General features: G+C 39.5%; 1 protein-coding gene across 1 annotated transcript in view; it reads left to right on the forward strand.

The window, feature by feature from the left end:
- Positions 1 to 13,163: 13,163 nt before the first annotated feature.
- The window catches only part of ODAD2 (outer dynein arm docking complex subunit 2), a 114,722-nt gene continuing 104,590 nt past the window's right edge, over positions 13,164 to 23,295 (forward strand). The window contains exons 1-6 of the mRNA XM_042476158.1: positions 13,164 to 13,313; positions 15,189 to 15,440; positions 18,264 to 18,421; positions 19,188 to 19,383; positions 21,528 to 21,634; positions 22,963 to 23,099. Of these exons, the coding sequence (XP_042332092.1) occupies positions 15,217 to 15,440; positions 18,264 to 18,421; positions 19,188 to 19,383; positions 21,528 to 21,634; positions 22,963 to 23,099 (822 nt within the window). The 5' untranslated portion in view covers positions 13,164 to 13,313; positions 15,189 to 15,216. The remainder of the gene's footprint in view (positions 13,314 to 15,188; positions 15,441 to 18,263; positions 18,422 to 19,187; positions 19,384 to 21,527; positions 21,635 to 22,962; positions 23,100 to 23,295) is intronic.

A 23,295-nucleotide genomic window follows, 5' to 3' on the forward strand; every position in this document is an offset into this window, starting at 1 on the left:
ACTTTTTGGAACACCAGTATTCAGCAAGTAAGAAACGTTAAAATAAATTCATCTCCAAGTCTTCAATGCATTATTGAGCATCCCATGAAAGAGTCTGGGAGTAACCCTCTAGTGCTATATAAACTCCTAATTGAAGAAAAAGGAAACCATTAGATTTGGTTCTTCCAACAATAAAATATGTAATTGCCAAACCTGGAAGGCGTCGGCTCCTTCAGCATGGCTAGAATGGCTCCAGTTGTTCAGCTAAAAAGCTTGATTTAGAAAAGTTATTACCAGAAAAGGAAATGGAAAAAAAGCAAGAGTAAACGTACCCATATGGATGATTGGAATATCCATGGCAGAGGCTTTGAGAAAAATACCAGAAAATTGGCTGAATGAACAGTATCAGAATGTACACTATGCAGGAAGACACGTATTGTAACACATAGTTCTGCTCTGGTTAAACAATAAAAACAATGTTGATAAAAGGGAATCGTTTGTTCTGTAATTTGGCCACCTAATAGAGAGGGATGTTGAATCAGACCTGTACCCTTGTTTTTCACTTCCTTCTTCAACAGCTTCCATTTGTCATCCAAGCTGAGGGTGTTAGTGTGGGGGGGGGGGGGGAAATCTGCCTTGGCTTTAAAGCATAACTTCTTTATATTTTTCTTGACTGCTGACATAATATGATCAGTATGGTGACGGAAACCAGATACAGCTGCAATAGACGTTTGCCTTCTCAGTAGCTGGACTTGTATTTAACTGAACTGCATCCAGTCTGGCTTATTTTAGAACCTGTTTTCTTAGTTGAAATAAAGGTTGATGTTGTCATCAGTGAACTCTTGCGGTTGCTGTTGCACAATTTTACAGCCTCCCTGAATGACACAAGTGTCATTCAAGTGGGGGGGGGCAGAGTCCCTGTTCGTTTCACGTGGCTCCAGCATTCGCCTTAAAGATGGTTGGTGGGGAGGGAGACATTCCTTTCTCCTGACCTCTTCATTCATTAAAGTTCTGGTCCATCCCCATTACAAGGGCTTCTGTAAGGAGGTATTTCTTGAAAACAACAACTATTGATCACTGTTGTCTGAGACAGCAAAATAACACAAACAGCCCAGCTGCACTTTTTACAAAACTAAGGCCTGTTACAGACTGCTAAAATAAAGCTGCTTCGAGTCTCTTTGAAGGCATGCTATTTAAATGATGCATGGGTCCCAAGAGTCCGGAGGTCTCGTCAAAGCCACACTCCATTCCTAAGCACTGGAGTGCAGCTTTGGTGCAGCTTCTGAATTCTTAGGATGCATGCATCATTTAAACAGCATACCTCCAGAGACCCGAAGCAGCTTTATTTTGGCAGTCTGTAACAGGCCTAAGTTCCTAGGGACAGGTCAGCTTCCTTCAACCTGGTTGCTCCCATTGACTATGCTGGCTGAGAATGATGGGAGTAGTGCTCCAACACAACCAGAAAGTAGCAGACTAGATACAGCTAGCCTAAGCTGTTAGCTCTAAACCTTTGGTCCTCCAGATATTTTGGACTTCAGCTCCCCAGAGATCCAGTCAGTGTGGCCAGTGATCAGAGTGCCAGAATCTAATATGTCTGGAGGGTCAAACGGTGAGAACCACTAGTCTAACCAAATTGCTTCCTTTCTTCCAATTGCTTTCTAGAGGTATTGCATCCTCCAGCAAGCAGTGCTCTCATTTCATTTGGGCTCTCCAGTTAGGTCCCATAATCCTTAAACCTGATGGGTGAAAAATATTTGGAGGCCCAGAGATAAGTACTCATGAATGACAGGCAATAGCAGACTTTATAGCTCCCAGAATCTCTGAGCCTGTTGTTCTTTTGAACTATCACTCCCAGACAAATAACTGGAGATGAGAGGCAATATGAAGCCCAAGCATCTGTTGAACTACAGTAGGTCTTGCAAGCTGGGAACCTGTTGCATGGATCTGAGCTATGCTTTCCAGTCCAGGAAGCTTAAATGAGGGGCTTACGTCTGAGCAGAAATGCATGGATTAGAACTATGCTTTGCACATTTGATGGGGAAATGTTCAAAGTAATAAGAATTCTATTTGGCCTCAGTCTGGGCACTTGGGTCTTCCTACTCTGGAAAGTGTAGATCCTTCTCAAGATCCTCCTCAAGCTAGAAGAGAGCCTCCTCAAGCTGGAATTAAGTCAAGATCCTTCTTAAGATGAAATTAACTTTCAAATAGAAAAAATTTCTCTGTGCTCATATAGATGATACAGACAGTACAGGGCTAAATCTTGTTGTCATAGTCACGTTATCATGTTCATTTCGTTTTTATGCATTTATAGTATGGATAGGGTCAGTTACTATTCTCTCATCTGAAGGAACTCAACACAAAATGGTTTGTAACAGCTACTACTACTAATTATTATTATGCAAAGAGATCTTGAAGCACCTTTGAGGTGATTTGTGCAAAAGAAGTTGTATCGTAAGCTTTTATAGACTTAGTCTACTTCCTCAGGTGCATGGAGTGAACTGGTGCCCAGGAAGGACCTTGATAATCAGACTATATGAATAACCATAGAAATGCAAAACTTGTGGGTATGGTGTTGTGATGACAAGTTCAGATTTATTTATGGTCATTGCGGGACAAAGGCAATAGGAAAGATGTTGTCTAAGGTCAGGGTAGGTGAATGTCCTTATGAATGGTGGAGAGTGTTTTGGAATATGGGGTGTGCAGGTTGGGAACCAGAAAGGAGATGTGATAAACTGGTCAAGAGTGTACTGGTGAGGCTGGGGTGTTAACCAGTGTTATAATAAGTGTAGCCATTGTCTCTGTTCAACCCACTATTGATGGATTGGAGTTTGTGAATATATGCTAATTCAATGGTTTCTCATTCCAATCTTCCTTTGTAGTTGTTGTAGTAGTAGTAACAGTAGTAGTAGTTATTTAAATCAAACTGCTTTAAGGGGAGAAAAATGATGTAGTCTGAGGGAAGAAGAGATAAAATTCTTTCTTCCCAATTTGAAAACTCACAGATTGCTACAGCTTGAGGGGGAAAGCCTGCAGTGGCCCAAATGGGAGGCCAAATAGCCAAATGGGGATTTTATTTTGAGGAGAGATAGCAGCATTTTGATGGGAGACAGCTGTGAGCTCCCAAACCTTCCATGTCTTAATTTGTACAGGAACTGGAATTTAAAAGTTTAATTTTGCATCAATGGAAGGCTTTTCTTTAAATATCTAACTGCTTCAGGGAGGGGAGGCTGGGGAGGCAGACTGCCAATTCCACCTCTGTACTTTGCCATCTCAGACCTAGACTGCTGATCCTAATACATGACTACAATCAAATTTTGAACAGGGTTGGCTAAATTGTAGGTTGGGCCTGAGAATATTTGTGTGCATTGATTTCTCTTCCATGCTGAAGAACTCAGAGAGTAGTTGGGTTTACTCTACATACTCTACAGGGTATAGACAGAAATGTCATCTCCAGAAGCTGAGAGCCTTTTTGGGCTATAATTTACTCCTTCTTCCTATGTTTCAGCTGGGCATTTAGGAATCACCAGAACCAACAAAGTGGGTATGGTTTTGCATAAAATTTACATAACCTGGTTTATACTCATAGATGATATTTAGAAATGCATAGAAATACAATGCATATCACCATTGAGATAAACACTATGATCAGGTCAGAGGTCAGAAGTGTTACTTCATGGGAAGATATGGGCATCAATATTAAAATCTCTCCTCTGGCTGCCAGTTAGTTTCCAGGCAAAGTATAAAGTGTTGGTATTGCCTTTAAAGTCCTACATGGTTTGAGTCCAGGTTACCTATGAGATTGCCTCCTTCCATATAATCCACCCTGTACAGTCAGGTCCTCCAGGGGGCATTTACTTCAATTGGCCAGAACTAGATAGGCAACTGGCAGCCAGAGATCATTTTCATTGGCTGCCCCTAGACTGTGGAATGACCTGCCAAGAGAGACATGCTGTCTGAATTTATAACAGTATTAAAGACCTATCTCATTCAGCAGCCTACCAGTCAATTTTAAACTTTGAATTTTAAATCAGTATTTTTAAATCTGGATGATTTTCATGTGCAATGGTCATTTTAATCCTATGTTTATGTGTTTTAACATATGTTTTAATGGTTAGTTGTATTTTAAGCTGTGTTGTACCCAGCCTTGAGTTGTCATCATCTACTTGAAAACATCATCTGTTTGAAGAGAGGTGGGTAAGTCATTATTGCTGTTGTTGGTTGATACCAGAATCCCATGTCTGTGCTGGCATGAGGATGTTGAGACTTTTAGTCCAACAATTTAACATTTTCAGGTTCTGGATCAGATGACCTGCCTGCCTGTTTGCGCGACCCGCTGTCAAGTTGCTAACTATTGATAATTCCTGCTCCCTTTTCTGGTGGTTCCTTATCTTTAGATTAGACTGGCAGCCCTTCAAACAGAAGATGTTTTCAAGTAGCTGATCAAACTGAATAAATTTGTTGTCTTCTATAAACGGGGATGCATGACCATTGTGTTTTAGTTTATGGTTGAGTATCCAATGGAACTGAAACAGCTGAAGGGTCTGAGCCCTGGCATAGATTGGGATTGAGTGCTTCTGTCTAGATGAAGTGCCTCCATCTGGAATGTTGTGGTGATGGAAAAGAGTGGAACAGAGACCAGACCTGTGGTCTTAGTATGTTTTTAATAACTGGTTTTGTATATTATTAGCAAGATACCTCAAGAGATCATATGAAAAATGATATAGAAAATAATTGGGTTTGTATATTAGCAGAATGCCTCGAGAGATCATACGTGCATGTCACGATTGCTTATTTAGCTCATTTACTCAGCTAAAGTCTCCATAAGCCTTTGGTTTTCTACTGGTTTCATCTCTTCTGTTTCATCCTATTCCAAGAGAAGCAATGTAGCTCTTAGGAACAGCCACAAATCCAAATGCTGAAAGGAGAGAGTTACATATTGTTTACGTTGAGGTGATCACACAGATTTCAATAAGACCATAAAAGGGTCCATTTCTGCTAATCACCCCATTAAGAACGGAAACTAATCCTCTTTGGCCATTTTATTTTTCACCTGATGATTTCTCTAGGGCACTTTATTCTGTGAAATATGTACTGAAGCAACTGTCTGTCTAAGGCCAAAGCAAATACAGCCACAGAAGTGAGAAGGTAGAAAACAAGAGTGTGATGCTATTCCGATTTTGAAATGTGTGCTGTCCCTTACTTTTATTGGTTAAGCTTTCACTAAATCACATTAAGTCTTGGATTGTATGCCCAACATTCCCATCTGGAACCCATTTCTAGAAGTGTCCTGCAAAATCTCCTTCCCTGTCACTGTGAAGAAAAGCAACTGCTGAGGTATTATTAATCCTCAATTTATTATCCCAAATATCTTGTCTCACTCAAGGCAGCCCTTATTCTTCTTGAGGATTCCTGAGAGCATCATCTCTTGGCCAGACAGCTTATTCTGAAAATGGGATATTTTCCCCCATCACACACTGAATCCTATCCGTAAGGGCTTCATTTCCCTTCATTCTCCCCACCCTTCTTAATTCACAGCTCAGACCTTTAGCTGTTTGGTGCTCAGTCTTTATAGTATGGTCTAGTCCAGAGCCGCATATGTTCACCTAATCAAAACAAGTAAGCTGGGAGCTTTGTGTTTTTTGTTCTTACTGCCATGATGGTCAGGGATGTAATATCTGTTTGGATACTTCAGAATGACACTGGTTTTGGAAACAATCTTGACTGTTCCTAATAAATAACTTACAAAGTGAAAAACTGGAATTAGGTCAATTCTCAAGGAACAGAAAATACTGTCTCTAGCTGGAAAATGTCAGCTGAAGCTTGTAAATAATCCTTTCCTGGTCTCATACCCGATCTCATGGCATGGGGTCAAATTCACACTTTTTTCTTGCTATTATATACCCCACACTTTTTTTTGGTTTTTGAAAAAGCTGTCCCACATTCTTTCTTTTGCTTTTTAAGCTGTCCCACTTTGCAAAATTATAGCTACACTTTTGTCTCTTTACATATGGAAAGGATAAGTATTTGCCTCAAGCAGGATCTGCCCCAAACAGGATTCTCTCTGAGATGAAGCAAGGAAGATTATGGCTATTGGTTTAGGACAGTAGTAGGCAAAATGCAACTTGCTGACTCCATGTGGCTCCCTAGGACTGTTTTTATGGCCCCCAGGTGTCAAAAATGCCAAAGAGCAAAGGTTGATAACAAAAGCCTCCCCTGGCCCTAAAAAGGTCAGGAAGACCCCAAAACATGGTATCTTTAGGGGAGGAAATATTTTGATCCCCCCCAAGAGGTGGATATACAGGAGGCGCGTGGCCTTTCAAGGTCTTCTGGGGAATCAATGTGGCTTCCTAGCCTTTCACAGTTGGCCATCCTGGTTTAGGACTGCGGAGGTAATCTGATTAATCATTTTCAGTACTGTGGATATTAGATTGTTGCAACACTTCAGAAATCCTTCGGTATATTTTAGTATTATTATTGCATCTGGAGACAATAATTGTCTTCGTGAAGTGGATTATGTTGTTGGTATGTACTTTCATGTCATTTCTGATTTTTGGTGACCCTAAGGAGATCCTATCACAGGATTTTCTGGCACTGAGAGTGTGTGACTCACCAAAGATCACCCAGGGGGGTTCCGTGGATGAGCAGGGAATTGAACCCTGATCTCCAAAGTCATAATCCAATGCTCAAACCATTAACCATACTGGCTCTCTCGAAGTGGATTAAACCATACATATATACATTAAAAGTGAAGTTTATGTGCATCTAGGAATAGAGAACATGCAGCAACATGTTAAGATATAGAATAGAGTGCTCTTGTTCAGGATTCCAGCCAACCAGCAGTGTCTTCTTCCAAGATATGCCATTCCATTCCCTGTCCTAATTTTCCCCACTAACAATCAATAGGTATGCCATGCTCACAGAGCATATTCAATCTGCACTGCTTCCCACCTTTTGGTTTCTCTCTACCCATTTTCCTTAGTTTCCCCATTCAAGATTTGGAGGGGGGTATTTCTACCAATCTTAGGATTCATCCAAATCTTTTGCTACCTTCCTCTTGCCTCTAGATGATGCTGTTTTGGCTATGTAAGGCTACACAGACAAGGAATGGTTTTGCTATTAGTAACTAGGATAGTTATCTGTAGTACCATCTCAGCCTACCTAGTGCATTTAATGAAAAAGATGATTATGTGATTTATTACACTATGAACTTTCTGTAGTCATTGAGGTACATCCAGATGCTAGGGCTTTTGTTGTTAAGTTCTGGAAATACTATGAACTCTGCATTCAGAGACTTTAGTACTTTGCTTCTATTGGGAAAGGAAAGTACTTGCCTTCTGATATGCATTATTAGTGGGATGAGATTTTGGATTTTTTTGTAATGTTAAAACTGTTTACTTCCAAAGGTTGGTGCAACAGGAAAAAAGCACCTTGTCCATAATATTATATGCTACAGTTGGGGAGGACCTAAATACTTTAAACCTGTCTGATCTCAGAAGCTAAGCAGGCTCAACCTTGGTTAATACTAAGATGGGGACTACCATCTAATACCAGGTACTGTAGACTATATTTTAGAGGAAGGAACTTGCAAAACCACTTCCGAGTAACCCTTGCATAAAACAACTCTATAAAAGTAATGGGATTGCCATAAATTGATAGGTGACTTAAAGGCACACACACATGCACACATACAGAGGGAACCAAAGGCTTTCCAGACAAATAACAGGGTAACCAGATGTCCTAACTGCAAAGGAGGACAAGGCACCGCAAAATATAAAATGTAGGATATGACCAAATAAAAAAACCACTCATATAAATATAAATTCATGCTTCTTAGTTCTGCTCAAAATGGAGAACATTTTGGAATTCCTCCTGGACAGAAGGCTGGAATGGAGGGCACATCCCAGAAAAGGAGGACATCTGGTCACCCTGACTTGATGGCAAGCTGAATAAACCCAATGGCTGTCATGATTTTGAAGAAATGGAATGAAATTGATGGGTTCACATGGATGCAGTCACTGCATAAAGCAGACTTGTGTTGGGACTACACCTCTGGAGACCAGTGTTCGAATTTCTACTCAGTCATGGAAAACCACTGGGTGACCTTGGGCAAGCAATAGTCTCTCAGCCTCAGAAGAAGGCAAAGGCAAACCTCCTCTGCAGAAGTCTTGCCAAGAAAACCCCAATTTTTAGTTTCACCCTAGGGTTGCCACAAATTGGAAACAACTTGAAGGCACGCAACAACATCAATTGTCTTATGTAGTTTATGTACTTTTGAAGAATTTTTAATTTTTTAATATACACACACACACACACACACATATAAAGTACTGTACAGCATTTTAATTTCCAGGGTGTCCTGTTATATTTTAATTTACTTCAAAGCACACAATAAAATTATTACTAACCCTTATTTCCTTTTGAATGGAGACGTTAGACCAAAAAGGCATGGCTTATTCAAGAGTGAACAGCAGCAGTGGAGCTGTGAAATACCAGTGTGGACCACACTAGTTCACTTACAACATCAGGTCTGTGTCTCTGTACAAGCTGTTTTAAAAACAGGTTGTAACCTGTGGTGTTCCACTGCCTGAATGCCTCAAAGAAAAACATCAAAACTAGCCTCTGGTTCCGAGTTAAAAGCCTCCAAGTACAACTTTACTCACAAACAGATTACAAGCCAACAAGAAAAACCTCATGCTGTTAATTGATATATACATAAACTGCCGAGCAAGGAAAAAAGACTTGCCTTCTATTCCCTTTTTTAATAACAGAAGTCCAACATTCCTACGAATTCAGCCGTGCCCTATATACAGGCAAAATGAATGCCAATAAGCGCGTCATCTTCTGAGCATAGTGAATAATAAAATGGATTTCACTCAACACTTGTACCCTTGGAAAAAACTGCTGTAACCCATTAAAGACAGACTGGTTTAATGGCATCTAGCTTTTCATACCTGTAACTTACTTCTGCAGGACAGCAAGGTAGAGAAAACAGTAAAGAATTGGCTGTCTGAGTACACTATAAATTCATGTGCTACTGAGGTTATTGTTTGTGTTTCAGATAATGTATCATTTATCTTTGATTATTTTGAGGTCTTGGTTATTTTGAAGATTATTTTGAAGTCTTGGCAAAAGGTAATCGATGAGTTCATGTAGAATAAAAACAGACAGAATTACAGTTTTATTGTTGCCTATGTGTGCCTCTGAGTGAGTGAATACATAGAGATGTGCAAAGTAAAACTGGGGAGGCAAATATTAGTTTGCATTACAATGACACACTCAGGGGGGAGGCAATGGTAAACCCCCTATGAAGACACTTGTGAAGAAAACTCCATAATAGGATTGCATTAAGGTTGCCAAAAGTCAGAAACAACTTGAAGGCATGCAACAACAATAACAAATTACAATGACACACTGGGGCCCGTTCTACACTATAAGACCCTTCCATTATAGCACTATGATTCCAGTTTAATTGCCACTGCTGCATTCACTGGAATCCTGACATTTGTAGTTTGGTGAGGCATCCACAGCTCTCCAGCTAAGAACTCTAAATTCCCCTCCCTAAACTACAAATAACAGGGTCTCATAGAATGGGATTATGGCAGTTAAAGTGGAAGCATTGAACTATAACTGTGTAGTGGCAAGTCCAATACTAGAAACATAAAAAATGATGGATATTAGATCGCAATTAGATCTAGATGCGCAGTCTTCCGTAAGATCCCCAAGATGGTTAGCAGGGGCCAAATCTCTTTTTCGGGAAGAAAGATATTTGTCCTTTGTGCCTTTACACAGCTCCAATTTGAGCAAATGGAAACCAGGATGTTGCAAGGCCGCTATCAGGGTATTCCTGTTCAAGACAGAATTTGCATATGTGGGACAGCTGTCATTAAAGATCTTGCCCACTACTTATTGCACTGTCAGATATAGGTTAAAATCAGACACCACTACTTCACCCATTTCAAGCTAGTTTTGTTTTGTATATTATATTTTATACTTTATCATTTGTCGATGTGTTTCCTCGTTTACATTGTTTTTGTGCTTTCCCCCATGCTTCGGGTTTTGCTTCTTCTGTTTAATTGTTTGATATAGTTGGCAGACTGATTCAATAAAGATTTACTAATCCTCAGTGTAGTGGCCAGGTAAGCAGCAGTCAGAACAACCACTGAAGCAATTTCAGATGAAAGAACAAAGAATAAATCTCACAATATTTCCATGGGGGGGAAATATTCTTATTTCTAGAAAGGAATAAGCTACACACTCATCTTGTCAATATACAGTACTTAAAATATGAGGAAAGCAATTACTTAAGATTCTTACAGGAGTGAAATCAGAAAAGGTTTTGAGATGCTAAGCAATCAAATTTATAATATATGAGAAATAAACTCATGAAGCAATATAAATTAAACAAATAGCTTAACTGAATACATTAGGTTTCATTCTTCCAGTAAATACAATGACCCCACATATTTTTTAAATTAGGTAAATAAAATTTTGTCTAGGTCTGAGCTAGAGGCTGCTGCCAAGGTTTTGGTTTTAGAATTGTGCAAATGTGTTTTGCTGGGTACATTTGAAAGAAAAAGAAAACGCCTTTAAACTGAGTTAAGGATTTAGAAATGACAGTAACTACAGAGAATTGGGCAGGTATGCCGGCAAAAAAACGCTTAAGTATTTATCTGAGGAATGTCCGTTTATAAGGATTTGAATAGGTGGTATGTAACATTTGTACTGATTCAACACAGTTGTGGAAATGTGCAAGGGACTATTGGAAAAAATGTGGGTAGAAAGGGACTCCTTTAAGCATATTTGGTGGTCCTGTTAATATACTGGAGAATTTTGGCAAAAAAGAGCAGAGTAGATTAAGTAGATCTAAGGCCATGATATTCCCACGTGCCCTAAATTAATCTTGATGAATAGGGTTTATAAAGATGTGGAATGTTATACCTATATATATTCATTAATTTGTAGCACAAATCAGTGGGGGGAGCTTAGGCACCTAGCATTATATAATTGGTGTCTAACTCTCAAGATATTATCGTCAAACAGTTGCTAGTAGATTTTTCACATGCAGCTGAAGCTTTGTAGAGGAAGAAGACATTCAATAAGATATTTCTTGAAAACAGAGCTCTCTTTCTGCCTTAATAATGCTGAAACTGATGAACATTAATTGCTTAGCTGTTCAGATACAGACTTTGTAAGTTAGTACCAGGGCAACAGACTAAGGGGATAAAAGCCATACACAGTCTTTCCTACTATAGTACCAGGAGGTATTGTCCTTATTTAGTTATGGTGTGTTTTGAAGTCATTTCCAACATATGGCGACTCCAAGGAGAACCTAGCACAGGGTTTGCTTGGCAAGATTTGTTCAGAGGAGGTTTGCCATTGCCATCCTCTAAGGCTGAGAGAGTCTGATTTGCCCAGGATCACTCAGTGGTTTCCATGGCCAAGCCGGGATTCGAACCTTGGTCTCCAGAGTCCTAGTCCAGCACTCTAGCTACCATACCACACTGGCTCAGTAGCAGGAGATACTGTATCCTTATTTCCAGAAGACTGATTTTTTAAATGCCTGGTGGACTGTGGGATTCTTCTAGTAAAAAAGGAAGTAAATTGTGCCAGGCCAAAATTTGCACCTCAACTCTGTGTTTCGGATGTTTTTCTCTGTTTGACTGACTTTGGGGTGCAGGGAGCACCGTAGGTCTGATAGGACCAAGCTCATGTGTGCTGCTGTCTGCCCCAAGGATGCCACAAGCCCTTCCTGCTTGTGCTATAAATGCCATCCATAAGTCATAGAATCACAGAATCATAGAGTTGGAAGAGACCTCAAGGGCCATCCGATCCGACCCCCCTGCCATGCAGGAACTCACAATCAAAACAACCCCAACAGATGGCCATCCAGCCTCAGCTTAAAAACCTCATATATATACACATGTGTGTGTGTGTGTGTGTAGAGAGAGAGAGAGCGAGAGAGCAGTGGAATGGGTTGCTAAATAGTGATGACAATTAAAATCTGCAAGAGGCAGTAGGTGTGTATGTATATACACACACACACACACAACCCAACACTCAAACCTCTACACTAGGTCGGGTGTGTGTGTGTGTGTGTGTGTGTGTGTGTATATATTTGTATAAATATATATAAAGGTGTGTGTGCGTGTGTGTGTGTATATATATATATGCTTGTGTGTGAAACACACACACATATATAAATACACATATACCCTTTGATATTTGTGTATACACACACTGGAATGGGTTGCTAAATAGTGATTATGAAAACCTGCAAGAGGCAGTATATATATATATATATGTGTGTGTATGTGTGTGTGTGTGTGTATATATATATATATATATATATATATTCCAACACTCAAACCTCTACACCAGGTCGGGGATGTGTGTGTGTATGTATGTACTGTATATATATCCACAGACACACAGTGGAATGGGTTGCTAAATAATGACAATTATGAAAACCTGCAAGAGGCAGTAGGTGTTTATGCACACACACCTTTATATATATTTGTATAACTATATATAAAGATCTATCTATCTGTCTACCTATATATATTTACACTGGAATGGGTTTGTAAAGTAGCGATGTCAATTATTAAAACCTGCAAGAGGCGGTGGGTGTTTGTTTGCTGTTTTATTTATTTACATATTTATTGATTATTTTTTCCTGGCATAGTAATGGGGGATGGGAAGGGGGTTGAAGAAACAACCAAGTGAAAGCTCCAGCAGTGTATGTGTGTGTATATATATATATATATATATACACACACACACAAATATTAAGGGGTGTGTGTGTATTTATATGTGTGTGTTTCACACACAAGCATATATATATATATATACACACACACACCATATATATATATATGTGTGTGTGTGTGTGTGTATATATATATGTATGTGTGTGTGTGTATATATATATATGCATATGTGTATATATGCTTGTGTATATATGTGTGTGTGTGTTACACACACACACCATATATATATATGTGTGTGTGTGTGTGTGTGTGTGTGTGTATATATATATATATAGGGTGTGTGTGTGTATATATATATATATATATATGTATGTGTATATATATGCTTGTGTATATGAGGCAACGGGCTGCCTTTTCCCCCCCACAAGGCGGCGAGGGGCCTTGCCTGTGGCGGCGGGGGAGAAGGCCTCCCTCCAACCCAAAGCAGGTTGGGGCTGAGGAGGGAGCGTCGTTGACGACGAGGGAGGAGGAGGCTCTTAGTGTCGGAGTAGGCCTCGCTGCGTCTCCATGGCAACCGGGCCTCTGCCTGGACTCTGAAGGGAGACGGCGAGGGAGTCCAGAAGAAGGGTTTGTGTTGGGGGACCCTTCCAAAATCTGGGGTTGGAGAGAGAACCCGGTTTGGCACCGCTTTAACTTCTTGTCTGGCTCTTTGCTATGGAATTCTGGGAGTTGGAGTTTGTTGTGGGGCCCAGAATTCCATAGCAAAGAGCCTTAGCCATGCTTGGGCTGTTTTGAAGTAAAATGCCTTTTATTCTTTTAATAGCTGTATATATTTTAAGACTGGACTTTATTATTATTGTTGTTGTTATTATTAAACGTTATTTATAAAGCGCTGTAGGTTTACACACAGCGCAATACATTAAAAAAAAACAAAATAAAGCGGACCTGCCAATGGTGTGCGTTCTAGGAAATGGAACACAACACAAAATTAAGACACAGTATCATTAAAAAATGCAAACAGATTAAAATAAATGAAATAAACTTAATTTAATAAATTTAATTTAATTCCTGTTCTTCAATGCACCTCTTTTCTATGCTTTTCATTGTGTTGTTGTTTTCATGTTGTGACGCCACTCTGAGTTCCTGTTCTGGGAAAAGAGCGGGCTAGAAATAAATGTAATAATAGTAGTAGTAATAATAATAATTTTCTTTTGCAGTCATGCTAGTCGTCAGTCATCCTTCCCACATACCGCTGAATGTCATGCTAAGAGTTGTTGTGATGTAAACAGCTCGCTCGTACCTTCAAACAACAACATCGTACACACAACCTAAATGTATTTACATATCGTTTTTTGTGGGTTTTTGGGCTATGTGGCCATGTTCTAGCAGAGTTTCTTTCTGACGTTTCGCCAGCATCTGTGGCTGGCATCTTCAGAGAATGCTTTGCCTGGAAAAATTGGGTGTAAATATACTGTGTGAGCCTGGGAATGCAGGAGTGATTTGCATGTGTCTTGTTCTGTGCTGATGGCTGGATGCACAGGGAAGCCATTGATATCCACAAACATCTGGACAATTTCAACCGGAAAGAAGAAACCCTTAAAGTGAACAAAATTTGGCTACCAGTCCTGAGGAATAGCAAAATAAGGACTCAGCAAATGCAAATGGGAAACCATTCGGAGTCAGGGGCTTTCCCAGCAGATAACGATCACCAATTAGCAGACATTAATCCTCGTTTGCATTAGCCTTCCAGCCTGAGGCCGGCCATCAAGCACAGAACAAGACACATGCAAATCACTCCTGCATTCCCAGGTTCACACAGTGTGTGTGTGTGTGTGTGTGTGTGGAGATATATATATATATATATATATACACACACACCCAACTTTTTCCAGGCAAAGCATTCTCTGAAGATGCCAGCCACAGATGCTGGCGAAACGTCAGAAAGAAACTCTGCTAGAACATGGCCACATAGCCCAATAAACCCACAAAAAACTATGGATGCCAGCCATGAATGCCTTTGACTTTACATATTTACATATACATTGGAGAGTATCACAAGACGTCATTATTATCCCGTTCTTACTGCGCAGTTGCAATAAGATTTTACAACACAATCATGATAAACTTTTCAGTGGTTATCAACACTATAGAAAACAATAAAGCAACCCAACATAAATAAACATCTTGTAGGAGAATTCCAAAGAAGTCACAGTTTCTAAAACTATTCACTCTGGGAAAGCCGGAGTGAAAACACAAATGTTTAATAAACACCAGAAACATGGCAGTGTTGGGGCTGACACATCGTGAAAAGAAAACCATTCCACAAGAAGGAAAGGCACATCTCAATTTCACTGTGAAGTATACATCATGTTTTATATTCACTCATGTGGAATAAATTACATAATGCTTATACAACATATACCTATGGATTTGTAAGCTCTAGTCATGTAACATGCTGGGACTGTGATTTTTGTTCTTGCTTTTCTCCCTCCATTTGCTAAGGCCTGTGACCCTGGGATGAGCCTTTGCCATGGGAGTGGCACTGACAAGAGCAGCTCAGTGGACTGCTGCTGGTTCTGGAACTGGTCGACTTGAAATCACACCGCTGAATGAATCTCTCTTGAACGAAATCATCAAGTTTACAGAAAGCTTTAGCAACAAACATCCCCAAGAAGCTACATTTGTCTTTAAGGAGCCGCTTCAATGGCAGACAAAGCTAGAGACTTCAGCATTTGAGTTGGGCTATGATGTCAGGTAAGACTAAGGTCAAATAAATAAATAAATAATTTTCCTACCCACTTCTCTCCATGGATCAAGGCGGGGAACGACAATTAACAAATACATGATGTCAGTTAAAACACACATCAGTTTAAATGGACAAATAAGCTGTACACATATTGAAACAATCCACATTTAAAATTTACAGTTTAAAAATCAGCTGGATAAGCCTGCTGGAAGAGACTGGTCTCTAATGCTGTTTTAAATAAGCATTTATAATGCATGTGTTTATTAAACATTAAGCCTCCTCATTCTGATGGTTGCTCTTTATTACTCTTAAATTACATTTAAAGATTTCATGCTTCTTTGGGGCTAAGTCCAATGTTTTACTTAGGGAGACCTATTTAATCAATGGGAACTCGGTAAGGGAACATCAGTCTAAGTTTCATTGATTGAATGGGCCTTTATCAGTAGGAGCTAACAATTTGATTTAGACCATTGAATTTGGAGCAACTTCCATTAGTTGTGACTAATAAACCCCATTCATTTCTATAAGTCAAGTCTAATTAGTGCTTACATTGAATTTAGTCCATCTACATTTGTCAGGTCTGACCAATACAAAAGGGAGATTATTCCATTAGCTAAAGCTATGTTGTGTTTCTTCTTGAAGATTCAGTGTTTGGAGAAGAAAACAATAGGTTATTGAAGAGGAACAACATGATAGGGCGTTTATTTTTATACGCCCAGACCATTTCAGTTATGAATTAAGCCCTTATAGGCATTAAACAGTAAATATGTTAGGGTAAAGAGTAACATTTGTAAAAATAATAATTCAGAAACAAAAGTTTAAAATGGAGTTGGAAAATACCACAAGGGGATCCAGTCCAACAGCAAATGATAGCAATTTAATCTTCAATATTTTATTACATAAAACATCATAGTAGATTGTCATGTTTTATTTTAATAGCACATGCTTTAAAGTCTTTATTTATGAATTAATGTTAAACATCCCTGACATAGGATTTCATACCAGAAACACGCTGGGCTGTCACAACCAATTTTCCTAGATCTTATTGCAGTTTGCTTTCATTATTTTCAACCTCAAGGCCAGAAATACATATATAATACAATATTGTAAGACTCTCTCTCCCTCCCTCCCTCTCTGAATATGTGTGTGTGTGTGTGTGTGTGTGTGTGTAAACAAGCACATCCACACATGTACAGAGAGAGAAGTATGTTGTTACTGAAATATGGCAACTTACAAATATGACAACTTACACAATATATGTGTGTATACACACACACATACGTATGTGTGTATACATACATATAAAATATACACGAGAAAATATGATGCCTACGGGGCTGTGCAGACCAACATCTTTGGCCAGCCTGGGGCCGTAGTTGGGGCATGGCATCTACACAACGCGTGGCCTAACTCTGCCACCAGGCCAGTGTGACGCCGTATGCCGCACAACATGGCATGCAGTGTCATGGCACTCCTCTGGCGCTGTGTCTAGATGACACAGCGCCAAAGGAGCACCGTAAAGCTGCGGTGCTGGCAGCTATGCTGTCCTTTCCTGGCTGCAAAAAGGAATTGCTTTTTGCAGCTCCTTTTTGCGCTTCGGAAAGGCCAGATTGCGGCCACAGCATGCAGTTGCCACGACCCCGATCTGGTAAACATGGAGGTGACTGCCAGCCACCCCACCAGACCTAAAAAGTTGTTATACGTCAACCCAAAAAAGTAAAGTCCAGAAGGACACTCTAGTGTGAAGCAGTTGATTTGAAATTCATACAAAAATTTGGCACATAGCATTTGAGTCCAAAAATCATGGGCATGTCTAGCTTATTATAGAAAGCAGTTGTCCTCTCCTCCCCCCTTCTTTAACTACTTACTTTATTAATTTGGTTGTATCTACATATAAAACTGGCTGCTAATCAGAAGTGGGTCATGCTGATTGGATTTCATTCATTACATTGGATTTTTATTCATTTGTGCTTAACTGTCCACTGTTTTTAACTCAGGAAATTATCCTTTGCTTTACTTGACCCTGTAGTCTTACCTTTTAAAAATAAAATAATGAAAACAAGCACACATTTATTTTATTTTCTTAGTACCTTTCCAAATTCCAACGTAGAATATTTGGGTAGAGTTCCATGCCAAGAAATTGAATTCAGAGCAGGACTAGACAAATTATATAGATACCAGTGGATTTACATAGGTAAATTGGAATTTACAAGACTAGGGACTTCTAGAAGACAGGGATTATTAAGGGGAAGGTGCTAGTTCAGCTTTCTAAACAAATGCTGTTCCCAAGTGCAACCCTTCTGTTTTTTTCTCATATGAGTAAATAACTACCATTCACTCCCATGAGAAAAAAAAAAAAATCTGTACTACTCTTGAGAAACTGCCAAGATGGGAACTGACTCCTTATACTGGGTGACCTAGTCTCCACATAGCTCCTTCTGTGTCCTCCCACATCTAAACGTTGAGTATTTCTTTTTCTAAATGCTGTATTATTCTTGTAACAAGATTCTGTTTGTAGAATCTCAGCCATTTAAAAGTAAAGCTAGCTTTGCCTCCAAGCTTGTGTTCTTATAGACGAGAAGGTGACGAGAACATGCTATTTAATTTCAAGCCCCCACCCCCCTACCAGGTTTGTGTGAATATTTTAATCTTTTTGTTGCTCCCTTTTCTATTATTCAAATATATCACAATTTTAGATCTCCTGGCAAAATGTTTGAATTCTGTATGCTTTATTAGGAACGACTTTCAACAGTATTTTCATAGCTGTAGTCTATTCAAAAATTTTCCAGTTATGAATTCTTGCCTATTAAGGTCTTATTTTCTTCCTCTAGTGAAAAAATGGTTCAGTCTCAAGAAAGAGACAAAGATGGGCAGCCACTGCTACTGCTCAAAGGATCAACTATCAGCGTTCGCACTTTTGGGCAGCTGTCTCGTTTGCTTCGTGTGGCTGCAGAGAAGAAGCTAAAGGAAGCACAGGCATGCCTTGAAGGTATTGTTGCCTTCTGTCTTTGGCCATATACCACAGTGCCTCTGAATTATACAGGGAGGCAGATTTCCATCCTCATACTTCATGCCATGCAACGGGATTTTGTAGCATCTTTGAGACGCTGAAGCAGACAGCCCAGAAGGAGCAGCCAAAGGCCGCTCTGGCTGCGATTGAGCTGGGACTGCGGTGACCGCATGGCCCGCTTTCAAAGATGGCTGGTGCCACAATCCTGAATGGGCCGCTGGCAAAAATGAATTAAACCACTCCAGAAAAGTCTAGTTCCCGCTGCCTCATTGTGGCTTTGGAATGACTTCTGGCTGCTTTGGGGATGTGCGTCATCTGAACACCATGTCCCCAAAGTGGCCAGAAGCTACTTCTTTTGCACATCTGTTTCAGGCCTGAGATAAAAAGTTTATCACATAAGCTTTCATAGATTGGGTCCACATTGTCAGATGCAACTCCATGCTATGTTTTGTTTCACATATACTTTAACAGTCAGAGTATAACAACATATACTTTAACAATGTAGAGACAGAATTCTTCATGTGGCAAGGACACACAGTACCACTAGGGAAACCTCTCTGGGAAAGCAGGTTTTTTCTTGACTCAGAATTAGAAGCAATATGTTAAAATTAGATAGTCCTTAATGATAATTAAAATATTATGATCTCACAGGGCATGCATAGCTATTTTATGATTAATCAGGCCCATTTATTTCCTAACATGGTGTTTATCTGAATTTTTTTATACAAATACGAATTACTTGTAGCCAATAGAGATCCCATTGTGAACATTCTTGGTCCTGGATATGGGACGATCGAAGGAGAGGATCTGTCCATGCTTCGCTTATTAGACAAGGTGAAAAAAGATGATGCATCTGATAATGAAATGAAAATGAAAATTTCCCTGCTCCTTCAGCAGTTGGATATGCAGCTACTCAACAGCTCTTTAAAACAGATTTCACAGTGAGTATATTTCAGAACTTTGTTTGAAGTATTGCATCCCACTTTTGTAGGTTCAAAGGCTATCAAAGAGGCTAACATTATACTTTCATTTTAAGGAAATGGAAATATACTTTTACATCTGCTAATTTAAAACCTAAACAGCAGAAATAAAGGGCATAGAAATATCTGTACTGTTTATGTGGCAGTAATGTTGAGTTCTCTATAACTGTGCTGTAAAGATACCTAGACTTTGATCCTAGAATTAGTAGACATATTTGTGCTCCTGGAAAAGCTTAGGTATCTTAGGAGCACAGGAAAATCAAGCACGCAGGAATATTCCTGAATAAAAGTGCCCGGCCACAGAATGACTGCCCCCCACATCATGTATCAGCCCACCGCTCTGTCCTCGCTGTATTTTTATTGTGTTTTTAATAGATGTTTTAAATTGTAACTTGTTTAATCCTGTTTTAAGGGGGGGAATTTGGGATATAAATTTGTAAATGTGGATTTTAACGTGTTGTAAGCCACTTTGATTGTCTTGTCACAGAAAAGCGGGATATAAATAAAAGTTTTATTTATTTATTTATTTTATTATATAGGAATGTCCATGAACACAAATACACGAACCATGCAAGAACATGAGAATACCAAGGAATGGCAAGAGCAATGGTCACTTAAGACCAGAATGTTTTGGAATGTTTCCCAAAAGGGAAAACTGTACTTGTACTAGATACATTTTACTTCTAGATCATCAACTGAGAATCTAATAAAGCTAGGGGTGCCTTGCCTTTGCAGGTTAGCTATGATTGCCAGATGCAGGATACTTTGGAGGAATCCAGCTCTTTGATTGAATGTATTCACAGTGGAACACACTCCCTTAGAGAGTGGTGGAGTCTTCTTCCTTGGAGGTCTTTAAGTAGAGTCTGGATGGCCATCTGTTGGGGATGCTTTGATTGTGCTTTCCTGCATAGCAGAAGGTTGGACTGGATGGCCCTTGTGGTCTCTTCCAATTCTGTGATTCTGTGATTCTATGACTATTCAATGGGGAGAGAGCCAGCATAGTGTAGTTGCTTTGTGCTTTGGACTACAATTCTGGAGACCAGGGTACAAATCCCTGCTCAACTGTGGAAACCTATTGGTTGAACTTGGGCAAATCACACCCTCTCATCCTCAAAGGAGGGCAAAAGCAACCCATCCTGAACAAATCTTGTCAAGAAAATCCTGTGATAGGTTTACCATAAGGTGAAATCGACTTGAAGGCACACAGCAACAGCATTTAATGGGGAAGCATAATAAACTTTAACATACACTGTTGGGGATATATGTTGTTATAATTGTATCATTTATGTTGTAAACCGCTATGATCTATATAGGAATAGCGGTATATAAATAAATATTCATTCATTCATTCATTCATACAGAGGCCACACCATTATTAGAGAGAAAGGCTTTTTCTTAGGACTTTATCACACCTGAGGAATTTCTCTTAATTTCGAATGAAAAGAAAGTGGGGCCAGAACACATTCACATGAATTCTCTAGTTCAGCGAATTTATATGAATGCGGATTGCGTTCGAACTGGCTTCCCATTGCCTGAAAATAGCGTGCCATTGCCCAAATTTGCGTGTGGTAGTCTATCACGCAATAATGTTAAACCCCATGATTGTGTTCATATTGCCATTGGATTATACTTCCAGTTTCCCTTGTCTGATAAACTCCTTAGAGTACAACAAGAATGGTTTGAAAATTTAGGTTTGCCCTTCAGTCTCACCCTCAGTATATAAATATTTTCCCTGATCATAAGTCAGCTGAAGCTTCAGTCTGCAATCCTGTGCACATTTAGTTGGAAGTAAATCCCATAGACCTCAGTGGGACTAATTTCTGAGTATATATGCAAAGAATTGTACTGTGCAACTGTAAATCCTGTCTTTCTGAGGAAAAAGGGGAACTGAATCCAGGCATCCCACTGCAATGGATAAGAATCTCTGAATTGGGTCCAATGAGCTCTTGTCAGAAAGAGACACATGCCCAATAAGCCTGGACAATTTCCATAGTTTTCTTTTTCTGGGGCATGGTTTAAGAAAAAAAAGTGTTTTGTTTGTTTCCAGTTAACTGTGCAAATACCTTCTCAGTTACTAGAATGTAACTAATTTATTCTGTTTACAGAGAAGTGAGGTTAACCCCAGCTGCTGTGAAAAATGAAATAGAATTGCTTAAACATTTCTCTGGGGCAATAGAAGATGCTGTCCTTGAATCACTGGAATATACATCAGGTCCAAACTCTCTTTTTATTTTTACCATATTTTTTTAATCAAATATTAGTAGTAAATAATAAAGCTAGAACAAGAGTTCTTAACCTTTTTTGGTCCATAGGCACATTTGGAAATTGGAAAAAAATGTCATGGAAGTGTGTTGCTAATTATAAATTGCTTGTTTTGTGAGCCTGCTGGACAGAAAGACAAATAACCTGCCCAAGAAATGGCATGGGAGGCTCAGTCTAAGCACGATATACCAAACCACATATTTGACCTAACAAACCACAACAAAATACACATTTCATGAAAGGACTATTGAGATGAAGTCAGGCAGGGCTATGGTTTAATGCTAAGCTACATACAGGACAAGATAATACTCATTTCACAAGAAGGTGAGCCAATTGATTTCCCCAGATCATGTCTAAATGAAACAAAATCCTCTAAAATGAATGTATTATCCAATAAACAGGTCTCCCATAAATCAGTTTTTCCTAAAATCATCACCCAAGTCAGTGGCTCATTACTTAACACTTCATGGACTTATTTCCTCTCTGCCAGGTAACTCAGACACACACATCCTTCATGAATCTTTTTCTCCCTCCCAGATAATTCTCTCTAAACAATCTTTCTTTCCCCACCATATACACCCAAATGCACATAAACAACACGCCACCTTCCTCCTGCTCTTTCTTACTATGCTCCTCCCCATTCCTTCTCATCTCAGCTCCATTTGCTCACTGTTGCCTTTCTGTCCCCACTGTACTCTGTGCACCCTTGTAACTTTTCACTCTGGCCCTAGCTGCTCCCTAAGCCCCTGTACCTCCCACTGTATTCCCTGCCCAAACTCTCAACCCCACCTCCTGTCCTCTAGTTGTCCTGTAGCCTTCCCAAACATCCCCATAGTGTTCTATATCCCTCCTCCAGATTGCCAGGAACCAGGAAATGCATTATATTTTTTTCTCTAGGGCAATTAGGTGTTCTGTACAATGTAGTTTTGGCCCAGATTCCAGCTGCCCAACTATTTAATTTTGTCAAAGTGGGGAAATTAACATGACAGACCAAGGGCAGGGAAGGGTGCATATGCCACAGGAGAAGTTTCTGTTTGCACTGCATTGTGGAAGCACAAAGAGAAGTATGTGTAGAGTCAACATTCTCAAATGGCTTTCTGATTCACATTAGAAACCTCACATCAGCTATGCCCTCATGCCTCTCCATGGTGATTTGGAAGGTAATGAATAAGGACTTCAGGTTTATATTACTATTAAAATGGAAATATATTTCATGTTGCTTTGCTTACTTCATTAATAACAAACATGGATCAAGTTATTGCTCTTAATTATTTACAGACTATGAATTTGCCAATGGATGCCGTGCCCCACCTTGGAGACAGGTTCATGGGGAAATTTGCTATTTGACTATTAAACCACGTGACGCAGATCTTATGTATGTCACTTGCAGCACAGCTGGAGTATTTTTAAATGGAGTGAGTAGTACTTTATTCAAGGGCAGAGAGTAAAAAATTACACTACAGTGATGCCTAAATACAAGAAAATGGCTTATGTTAACTTAGGCTGCATCCACACTGCATAAATAATCCAGTTTGATACCACTTTAACTGCCATGGCTCAGTGTTGTGGAATTCTGAGAACTGTAGTTTTGTGAGGCATTGAGCCTTCTCT

The sequence above is a fragment of the Sceloporus undulatus genome, chromosome 6 (genome assembly GCF_019175285.1).
Source record: "Sceloporus undulatus isolate JIND9_A2432 ecotype Alabama chromosome 6, SceUnd_v1.1, whole genome shotgun sequence".
Classification (NCBI taxonomy): domain Eukaryota; kingdom Metazoa; phylum Chordata; class Lepidosauria; order Squamata; family Phrynosomatidae; genus Sceloporus; species Sceloporus undulatus.